This window comes from Lissotriton vulgaris, chromosome 9 (assembly GCF_964263255.1).
Source record: "Lissotriton vulgaris chromosome 9, aLisVul1.2, whole genome shotgun sequence".
In the NCBI taxonomy this organism is placed as follows: Eukaryota; Metazoa; Chordata; class Amphibia; order Caudata; family Salamandridae; genus Lissotriton; species Lissotriton vulgaris.
Window position 1 is genome coordinate 1,055,431,011 of NC_141697.1, and position 11,820 is coordinate 1,055,442,830.

Consider the following 11,820-nt stretch of genomic DNA (forward strand, 5'->3'; position numbering starts at 1 on the left):
TCTTAGGGCATATCTATTTTACGTTCAAAAGGCATACAGGAATGTGGACTGATTTTGAGGCTTCTGGCATTAATATATGCACATGCCTGACATAAAAATAATAATGCTAACACAAGAAGAAGAAGAAGAATGTTTAGTTTTAATGATCACCATTATGAAGCTTTTGATTGACTGTGTTAAATATTTGGAGACAAATAAATAAAGAAAAGTATTCTTAAAAAAGTAAAACTATTTGTAACCACTGTGCATTGGTGCATTGCACGTTAGACTTATGTTTAACCTACATAGAGATTATAATATCTGTATTAAAAATGTGACCAATGTCTGAGTTGCTATCATCTTAATAACATTACCATCACATAGGTTTCTTACCTTGCAGTGAGCAAAATCTGTAATTTAATTGTGTTCCATATGTATACTATTTTAGTAATAATGTAAAAAAATGCATTGCTTATATTCACTAGAGTACATTACCTTTATGAAAGAATGCACAATCATAATAATTTTGTTGCATTGCTGGTCTATTAACATATGGCTTGGTATTCATTATTAGCACTCGCAGTATCACTGCCTTCAGTTTAGGGTTGTGCTTATTAATTCAATATTCTAAATATGGCCATTGCACATGTTTTATTTGTTTATTTCCAAACCATTTATTTTACTATCAAGAACAAGAGCTGCTCCTATTGTGTTGAAACATTGTGATTTGGAATTTCTTCGTAGAAGCAACAGCTTTTTCAAAAGTTACCAAACTGCAAACTTGATAAAGCCATTCTCTGCATTAAATTCACAAATTTGGCCTTCATATAAAATATCTAACAATGTGGTGTATTCAGGTCACAGTCTGGAAACTTGTTATGTTATGTTTGTTATGTTATGCGTTTTTATTTTTCGCACAGATGCTCCAGCTAAGGAGCGTCCTGGCGCCCGACAAGGTAGCTGCACAACACAACTAAAACAAAAGCAAACGTATACACACAAACTAAGAGAATAAAAAGGTTTTCACCGCGCGGCGAAAGGAAAGCAAATCTCTCATAGCGCGAATCGCCGGGGGCAGGGAGTTCCACAGGGCCGCCGCACGCACTCGGAACGAGCGTCCTCCGGCTCTACTCCGCTTGAAGCGCGGCACAACCGCCAGTTCTAGGTCCGCAGATCTTAAGAGTCGCGCAGGGGTGTAGTTGGTAAGGAGGGCCATAAGGATCGTTGCTGGGGACCCCTTCAGAATTTTATAGGCGACGCAGAGGACCTTAAACTGGATCCGCTGGGCCACCGGGAGCCAATGCAGTGACCGCAGGGTACTAGAGGTGGGACAGAATCTTGGGAGGCCTACCACCGCTCTAGCTGCGGCGTTCTGAATCCTTTGTAAGCGCCCGATCTCAGCCTGATTCAGACCAGCCAGCAAGGAACTCGCATAATCCAGCCTGGAGATGACAGTAGCCTGGATCATGAGTTGCCTGGTGGGGGCATCGAAGAACTTAAGCACAGGACGGAGCCCGCGCAGGATGCCAAAGCAACATGCTGCCGTGCGTTTGGTATGGCACGCAAACGTGAGGGAGGGGTCCAGCCAAACCCCGAGGTTCTTAAACTCGGCGACTGGGATGGGAACAGGACCCAACTCCCCAGGCCACCATCTCTCTCCCCATAGATCCGGCCGTCTGCCAAAAACCATGACCTTGGTCTTACTAGCGTTCAGCTGGAGACAGTTGGACGTCATCCAGCTGGCGACCGCCCGCAGTCCTTGTTGAAACCTGGGGGCATCGACTTCGGCATCCCCGCTGATCGTGACCGCTAGCTGGGTGTCATCGGCGTATGACACCATCGTCATGCCGCATTGTCGGACAACCTCAGCTAGCGGCCTTACGTACAGATTAAACAGCGTAGGACTCAGCGAGGAGCCTTGGGGGACCCCCAGGTTCAACGGATGGAATTTGGACTGGTAAGGTGGGACGGTCACGCTAAAGGCCCGGTTGGTTAAAAACGACCGGAACCACTGGAGAGCGATACCGGTGACACCAGCCTCCTCTAGGCGCAGCAGAAGGATCGGGTGCGAGACGGTGTCAAAGGCAGCGCTCAGATCTAATAACACGAGCGCTGCCATTTGTCCCGCGTCAAGCACGGAGCGAAGATGCTCCACCATATAAAGCAGAGCCGTCTCCGTGCTATGATCAGCCCTAAACCCATTCTGCGTTGCGTCGAGGATGTCTGCGCGGCGAAGATGTTCCGAAAGGACGGCGTTTACATGCGCCTCCATAACCTTAGCCGGCCACGGCAAGAGTGAAATCGGCCGGTAGCTCTCGGCTTGCTGCCGTCCAGGCTGGGTTTCTTAAGTATAGGCCGAACCATGGCTCGCTTCCACTTCAGTGGAACCTCGCCAGATGTTAACGACGAGTTGATCAAAGAACATAGCGGTGAGCTATCATGTGCCGCTAGGTCTTTGAACACATCTGGACAAAGTGGATCCTCTGGGGACCCAGACTTCACTCGGCGGGCCAAAGTGTCAAGGCTATCCGATGTTAACATAGGTAAGGAATGCAATCCCTCAGATGGTAATGGCTTAGGAGATGGATTAGCCGAGGGAGTGGCCAGAGGAAAGGCCCGATAAATGGCATTTACCTTTTCCAGGAAAAACTCTGCCAACTTTTCACAGTGCTCAACAGAGCTCTGGTGCGTCGTTGTTACTTTTTTGGCAGTAAGGTCTTTCAATACCTTAAAGATAGCCTTAGACGGGTTCGAACTACTCCTAAATTGTGCAGCATAAAATGCAGCACGAGTTCTACATACCGCCCGATGATACACTTTCACAGTCGACAGGTAGAGAACTTTCTTCGTGCTGTTATAGGCTTTACGCCAAGCCCGCTCTGCACGCCTACAAGAGACCTTCAGTGCCCGCAGTGAGTCGTCGTACCAGGGGCTGGCTTTACCAGTTCCAGTTTTACAGCTTACCAAGGGAATAAGGGTGTCCAAAGCCCTGGATACCCAGTTGCAAAACCTGTCATAAACCTGATCAGGCGATCCCAAGATGTCAAATGGGTCAGCCGATAGGAGATGGAAAAACTCATCCAGCTTAAGTTTGTTCCAGCGTCGTCTTGGAACCGAGCACACCACTGGCTTAGGTTGAGTAGCCGAAATAGGGCAATGGATCTGTATCAAATAATGATCAGTCCATGCTAGGGGTGTGTAGCTGGTAATGCAGGCTTCCGTAAGATTAGTAAAAAACGGATCAAGGGTATGACCCCCTGAGTGGGTGGGCTGTGCCACCAGCTGATTCAGCTGGAGCGCCTCAAGGTCTGCCACAAAACTGGACACCGAGGGACTGATAGAATTGTCAAAATGCAGATTTAAGTCTCCAATGATGGAAAAATTGGAGCACCCCGTAGCCAGTACACTAATGGCGTCAGGTAGCGCCGCTCTGAAAGCCACTTCACTCCCCGGGGGCCGATAAATCAATAGGCCCGACAGGGTGAAGTTTGATGTAATAGTTACCTTGAACAATGCACTTTCGCAACCCGGGATTTTTTGCCCATGCCACGTACAAGAATAGCAAGATTTAACAGCAAGCGCTATTCCTCCGCCTCTTGAAGCTCGGTTTAAAGTGAATACTGAGTATTCCGGCGGGAAGGCCAGATTGACAATGGCCGTGTCGGCATCCTGCAGCCAGGTCTCTGTCACACAGAATAGATCAGGCAACTCCTCATCTAGCAGATCATGAATGTCTAGATGATGCTTAACGAGCGACCTGGCATTGAGATTCCAAACACTAATACAAGGCTGTGGGCTTATGGCCGCGCGGGTGGCCTCTCTGCAGCTCCTGCTTACGGGGGCGGACAAGGAGAAGCATCCGCATCCACACGAAAACGGGCCGCATAAGGGATCCACCCGAGACGCAGTGCAGGTCACCCAGGACCGGTTGATGGCAACCAGACTGTCTCTAGTATAGCACCGCATGATGTAAAGGAGTACGGCCAGGAGGGGGGTCAGAGTCCAGCCACGTCCAGCGCGTCCTGTCGCGGACGGGCGCAGACGGGCAGGACTCTGGCACGACTCCGGCCACGCGAGGACGCGCCCGCTCCGCGATCCCGCTACGGAAGGGAGGAGCATTTAGTAGGCGTCCCCTCGCACACACATGCGCAGTCCCGCGCTGGCAATTCAAAACATCTGTAAGTCTATGAAAATGCCTACCCTTGAATATTTGGGATGGTCACTACCTACTCAGTATGAAAAAATAGATTGAATACAAGGGCAGGTTGGGTCTTTTTTTATTTATTTCGTATAACCATATTTTGCAACATCACGTCTCCTGCCATTCAGCAGGTTGTCTACTAATGGTTTAACAAATCTACTAGCTTGAGTTACATAAGTTTGCCATGTCTGTTCAACAGATGATGATGCTAAATATTTTACTTCCATTTAAAACAACATGCATACGCAATATGAAAAATGTTATTTCTGTGTCTTAAAAATACTTGCACCATGATTAAAATACAGCTTTGTAAATAGCATTAGGCACATTGTTATATCTTTCAACCTATCACAATCTGCGGCAATTTAAATCCATCAACCACATTACTGTAAAAATTATACCTTTATATCTTTATCATGGTACAATCTTCCTTAATGTGTGACCTGCAACTGTTAAAGTAATCGTAAGGCATCTATCAGTTGTACATATCTATTCTACACAGAACATGGTAATATAACATATTTCGAATTATTTATTATCATCTTATTACGAGAACGTATTTAAGGTGGTCATTTCCTCTTTTTATACCTCTATGTCTTTCCCTGTCTTAATGTCCTCATTTATATCTTGTATAAGTTATTGCAAAATTATATATGTAGCTGTTAACATATTTCATCATTGTTGAAACTAATTTAATGTTTTAAAGTTGCCCAAGAGTGGCATATTGTTGAAATCTAAAGCAAATAAATAAATGTCTTATAGCAATATTATATCACTCACTGCACTGTATTTTGTAGAAGGAGGATGTCACTGGGTTAGTGATCAGTATGGTCGATTTTCAGTGCTTTCTTCAAATTGTTTATGTAATTACAAAAATAAAATAAATATATTGTTTACTTAGTTAAAACCTTAAGAGCAATGTTCAGGTATATAAAATATTTATTTGATGGTGACTAAATGAAATATTTAAAAATGCACTTTGAATAGAAGTAGTATGTCTCAGATATGTCAGGCTTATCGTTAAATGTAGTATTGGATTATATGTGCAATTTGTGATGAATAAATATCTGCTGTTAACATTTGCTAAACACCAATTTTAGATAGTGAATACTAATAAGACAATAATTCAGAATTAAATGTTTTCAGTCATATTTTTAAAAGGACTATTTAATGGGGGATGATATAATTTATTACACGATTTATCTGATAATTTGTACTTTCTTAGAATGATAACATGTGTGAAAATTTAAATAATGCTGATGTATTATTTATGTCTTAAACCCTGCTTAGCAGGGTATGCTAAATATGTCTGTACAAGGCACAACTCTACTAATGGTAAAATATTTTGAGTTGTACTTCCCATGTGTTTTTATTCATTAAACATTTTGATTTTCACTGTAGAGGAGGTGCCTTTCCTGCTGTGCATAATTATTAACAACTTTACAATTTATTTCCTTTACACAGAAAACAGTCTACTGAGATATGGAAGCAAACAATCTGATTTGATTGAAATATTACTCAATGCTTGAAACAAATAAACAAATAAAACATATTTGGCTTCTGTTGCAACTATATGTTCTGTTCTTTAGAACATTGAAAATATTTAGTATGTCAGGTGGCAAACATTAAAATGTTGATACCTAGAACAGTAACATGAAATAGTTATGCTGTCGTATAGGTGTTTTTTTCATCTAGAGTGTTATAAAGAGGTTTTTCTTTTTTGTGTTTGAATTTTTATTTATATTATGCATGCTTACCGTTTTTAACTCCCGTGAAGGATTATTTGTTTTTAAAATGACCCAATTTCTATTTTGCCCAATTTACAAAGAAAGCTGTAAATGTTTGGAAGGATACCAAACCCTAACACATGAAAAAGATTTACAGCAGAAATACTGATTCGCAAAATCCAAAGAATGCAGAAGCAGAATTTAACATTCACATAAATAGCCAAAGTAAAACTGTGTTTCTTAACTTTACATGAGGAAGCCCTCTGTATTGCGAGAATTGTGAATGCTTTCGGATAGGAAAAAAGTTAGATGTAAAAACTGCCTCTTAGTTTTCATTTAAAGGGCTGTCTGGCTAGTCAAACTTGGATCACTGGATCAAATGCAGATATTTATGGAAAATATAGTCCAAATGTGCATACATATGCACAAATTCACAACAGTGTAGGTATTCCCATAATTTACATCGCATTTCCTTGACCACTCAATTGGATTTCCATGGAAATGACTATTTCTATACAGTTAGGTATCATGATTGCTAAAATTGCACATATTTTGCACTGCCCTGTGACCGTAGATTGTATTGTTTTTTATAATGTGTAAATGAAACATTTCTGGCTTTATGAACTGCAGTCACAATCGACTACTTACAAAAATTTCCCAACATAGGCTAGGGGAGTTTCTCCCGTCAACTAGCTTTACTTGTGTGAGAATCCATACATTTTTCTGCTATTAAAATGATGTCTCCAAGAGATTATTTGGGCAATCCTCTTATCAAGAGTATTTCATAGCTTACTGCTGAAGACTGTTATTGATTGATAATGTTCTATTTTTAAAAAATATATTTTGGAAAGCATTGGTTATTTATGCTTTTCAAATGCAAATTTAAGGGTGCGTCAGAGCGAAACTACACTGTGGGTTGACATGTATGTGATGCCAGAAGGCTTAGAAATTAGTTACACAGGTCATTGAAGCTCTTACATGATGTTGGTTAAATAACCAAGGGGTTTAACCCTTTGTGGTGGTTAAAAGCTAGGGTAAATTCCATTTACCTTTTCATCAAGCCCACTTTTTCTAGATTTTCAATCACTTAGCATTGACTCCTGCTGTGGTTTGAAGTCTTCTAAGCAGGCCTTATCCACTTAACTCTCTGGGTAAAATGTTATTTTCCATGACTTCTAGTTCGTTCAATTCTACAGCACTCCTGCAACGACATGGAGTCAGTACACTTGTCAGATTTGGTAGGTACGCAATATCAATAACTGTAATAAAACAATGTAAATGTAGACTGAATAACTGTCCTGTAGAGGTATGTGACAGGTTAGTAGTTGGGAAGCATGTTTTTTAATATTCTCAATGTGAATGTGTTTCAGTGACCAGGTATATCCCAATGCAACCCTGAAAGTTTGTAGTAGTGTTCCATGACCTGTCAAATTACTAAATTAGGCTATAAACCCATGAATCATTAAACATGCTGGTGAATAAAGTAATTTTTTACGTCATATTGGTAGATTTATCTAAAACATAAAATCTGATATTTATGTCACTTTAAAAAATAGAGGGCGCTGAAGAATAATATTGTTGTTGGTGCAGATTCTTTAGCCTGATAATCCAAATTATCATAGATCAATTGCCCTTCTTAGAAAAAAAGCTGATTTACTCATTCTGAGCAACTATTCAGCTATTTCCCTCCTCCCTATTTTAGGTAAGTGTTGAATCTCTGGTGAAACGCCAAATCGCCAGGTGCATTTAGTGGAACAATATTCTTCATCCCTCACAGTCAAGCTTCCATGCAGGATTAAGCACTGAATCTGCCCTCCTTGAGGTTACTGAATACATAATGATCTGGTATGACAGGCAGTGGTTATTTTTATTAGATCTTTCCTCCATTTGACACTTTGTTTCATAACACCCTTATACATAGATTTGAGAAGACAGAAATAGTGGGTAGAGCTTTAGACTGGCTTTACTCCTGCATTTCCAGGAGACAACAAGCAGTTTATTTATTTTATTTATTTTATTTTTTGCATTTGTATGGCGCTCAGCTACCCAACAAGGGTTTCCCGGCACCTTTGACATTAAGTTGGTCAAAGGAGAATGCTGAGTTGGTATATTTAGCGCAGTTGTTTCTGAAACAGACAGGTTTTTACGTATTTCCGGAATTTGGTGTAGCTTTCCTCTTTCCTGATATGAAGAGGTAGTGCATTCCATAAAATTGGTCCTTTGACAGAGAAAGATCTCCCGCCAGTTCTTTGTAATTTAAATCTGGGGACGGCAAAGTTCGAGGCCGTTTGGGAGCGGAGGTTTCTTGTTGGCAGGTAGGGAAATGCTAGAGCTTGTAGGTAGGAGGGAGCCGTTTTGTTTTTAATTTTAAACATGTAAACAGTTAAACAGTTAAACAGTTTGTTATCGACGTTTACGTTTACCAGTTCAAAACCATAAGTTGTGGTGTCCTGCAGGGCTCAGCTTTGAGCCCTATTCTTTTTAACATCTATATGGCCTCATTTGCTCAGATAGCTCAAAGGAATATTGTATCATATGCGGAAGACACACAACTTATGTTGGCTTTTCAACAGCTTGACGATTCTGTGGTTGACGATGATGAGGGCTGTCTCTCCATTGTTGCCAATTGGATGTATAACAGCTGTTTACTACTTAATTTTGATAAATCTGAAATTCTAGTATTTGGCACCCTTTCTCTTGTCAACGCTATAAGACTTTGACCTCCTGAGTTGCGGCAAGCACCCACCCACTCAATTGTTGCCAGGAATCTGGGGGTGTTGATGGATACAGCTTTATCTTTTGAACCCCAGGTTCCGGCCGTGGCTGTCACTTATTTTGAGCTTGTAACATAATTGAAAAAGTTCTTAAAATACCTTCCTCTAGCCACCTGACTAGATTATGTTAATAGTTTGGCACAGGGTTTTAGGGTAGCAGGTGAGTGGCGCTCAGGCAGGTAGCCTTGTTGTGTACTGACAGAGTGAGGATCAAAGCCTGTGGTGCTGCCAGGTCAGAGGTAGACCCAAACCCCTGAAGAAGGGAAGAACAGAGTCCTTCACCCAATAAACATGAACAAATCCTGGGCACACAAATTTCATCAATAGTAAAATACACGTTTTTAACAATGATACAGTCGACACCGGTGGTTATCTTCTTAAGTGATGTTTATGTTTCATTAGAAAAATGAAACGCCAGCCGACACGTGTTTCGTCAACAGATCTGTGCCTGTGATTCTTCAGGGCTGGGAACAATTTGAAATAAGAAAAAGGATGTATTTTTTTAAAACAAAATTAAACAAATATAATAACAAGGTACACGAACCCCCAACATAAGAAACGAGAGTGACTTAAGTGGGGTGACAATAGTAACACCCTGATTAACCGTGGAAACCCTATGGAGACCTACAATATTTAGGAGGAGAAAAAAGAACATAGTATACAAGTCGAGAGAGCACATGTTGGGAACAGGATGCAATTCAATGAAAACTCATTGTAAATTCGCTTGGAAACTCTACTTAAGTAGTTATTGTCAAGGAATAAATTACAAGTTGTTGAAAGCTAATAAGCGATTCACTTGGACAGCATACAAGCGTAGTGCTTCTAAAGTAATATGAGCCACAATTTACCAATCGCGTTACAAATAAAGTAAAATGTCTTGAAACTGTTTAACCCGTAATACGGTGTAATTGTGCCTGAAAAAGTGTAGCGAACATGAAAAACATTTAGCAAGTCATATTTACAAGGTCGGTGATCGGCACACGGGTACATGGCATTTTGAATGATATAGTGCAAATAACTTCTTGTCAGAACGAGCCAGGTGGTTAATGATTAGATAATCGCGATTTGAAAGATAAACTGCATCGTCCTATAAGGCTACGTATGTGCCAAATAAAAGAGGGAGTGAGAGGAAAAAGAAATCTGGCAGTAGCTAGAAAAAACGCAGAATGGGTGATCGGAACCAGTGGGGGGAAAAAGAAGAAAGAGAGTGATAGTCAAACAAGAAGGGGCTGCCTACCTTGCAGTGTGTGACTTGGGTATCTAAAGGAAAAAAGGGGGGAAAGGGTGGGGAAGAGAGACCACTTGTAGTCAATGAATTCGTAAACTCAACACGTCACTGTAGAAAAGTGATCAAACTATTGCAAAATGAACTTACTACGACACCGGAGATATTTCCAACCCGGAATGCGGGTGTCAAGACAGCTGTAAGGCGGTTGTCCCGAAAATCAGGAAAGATGGGAGAGTGTGTCCGTATGTAACGGAATATGTAAAAACAAAACATCACTCGGTATCGGTGGGACGAGGTCACAAGGGAGAGGGCTCCAAGGAGTCAGAATAACGTGAAAAAAGTGGTTGAGAAAGACACTTACTGGAGGACCGGAGAAGTAGTAAAACCGGTATGAGGGAGTCAGAGACAGCCGAGATGCGGTTGTCCGGGTGGCTGAAATAGCACGGGCGGGTGCGTCCGTACGTAGAGGACCTGTGAACAGAAATGGAGCGGGGTGTCGTGGGGCTTGGTGAAGAGGGCACGGGGCTGACGAGCAGCAGAAATGCTTTCACCAATATTTAATAAAGTGCTTCTGAAAGGTTTCTCCAGTGTGGCCTCTGCTCTCTCGACAGATGGAGTTTTTCTTGGATACAATACCGCGTCAGCCAGAGACGCGCACACAGAGGCCCCCGTCTCACAAAGCTGGCCCGGACATCACTGGTTCTGCTGCTGCAGTTTTGTTGCTGTCCAAGGGATTGGAAGGTCCGGGCCCACCGCGGATTGCAGGAAGAGATTAACGCGGTAGTGAGGTATTCTACCTCATGCTGGGCGGTGTGAACTGTCACTGCTGCCCCCGCCAGATGGATTCCTGGACTCCGGGGTTGAGACGGTTTGGGGGATCCGAGGAGGCGCTTGGTTAAAAATTACAAGCTGGACAATTTGGTTTTATTTTGCACGCACTTTTCCCTGCACCCCCGCACAACCACTTGGCATGAAATTTATTTACCCCTGCGCACCATCGACCAGAATTCATGATGGAGGATTCTGGTTCTTGCAGTTCACCGATAACGACGTGAGCCAGCACAGGTGAGCGTATCAATAGGGGGCGGAGCGGATATGGACTAACCACCAAAAGGAGGCAGGACTTACCAACAGCTTGCTGATAAACCTCCAGGACACTTGGGCGCTGAGGAAGGCTGACGAGCAGCCGAAATGCATTCGCCAATGTTTAATAAAGTGCTTCTGAAAGGTTCCTCCAGTGTGGCCTCTACTCTCTCGACAGATGGAGTTTTTCTTGGATATATATATGAGGTGAGCAAGGCGGAGGCTTCCGCCGAAACGCGTCTTAAGCAGCTTGATGGAATAAACTGAACTTGAGTAGAATTCACGGTGTCAGTGCCATCCTTGATCGTGAGGAAATGCGGCTTGGTAACCAATATATATATATATATATATATATATATATATATATATATATATATATATATATATCCTTTAACCTTGATTCCTCGTACGTGCTGCATACCAAAGCAGCCTCAAACAGAAAATAGAGCACGGACCAAAATTCGGTTTTCTTCAATGTTTTATTTATTAAATCCACAATCCTGAGGCACAAAGAGACGCTCAGAAATCAGTTACAGACCACCAGCGTAGACAGTGCAAATAAGTACTTTTATTCCATAATGTGCAGCAGCAGCATGACGCGTTTCGTCCGAAGAACCCGGACTTGATCACATGACATGCTCAAAGAGACCAAGGTTTAAATACTGTTGATAAGTCCCATCATGCCCTACCTCCTTCTCACCATAAACATAGAGAAAATACTACATTATAACATTTAGAAGTGTAAATGAATAGTAGGACAAAAAAGGTAAGCATTCAATTAAATACAAGAGAAGGATAATAATACAATCTCCAGTATAACCATCATGA

The 11,820-nt window shown here is 42.0% G+C and overlaps 1 protein-coding gene across 2 annotated transcripts in view; it reads left to right on the top strand.

Annotated features, from left to right (window-relative positions):
• The window catches only part of HDAC11 (histone deacetylase 11), a 274,240-nt gene extending 268,508 nt beyond the window's left edge, over positions 1–5,732 (top strand). For both annotated transcript variants that reach the window (XM_086939011.1, XM_086939010.1), the window contains exon 11: positions 5,645–5,732. In XM_086939011.1, coding sequence (XP_086795137.1) covers position 5,645 — 1 coding nt within the window. In that variant the 3' untranslated portion in view covers positions 5,646–5,732. The remainder of the gene's footprint in view (positions 1–5,644) is intronic.
• Positions 5,733–11,820: the final 6,088 nt, after the last annotated feature.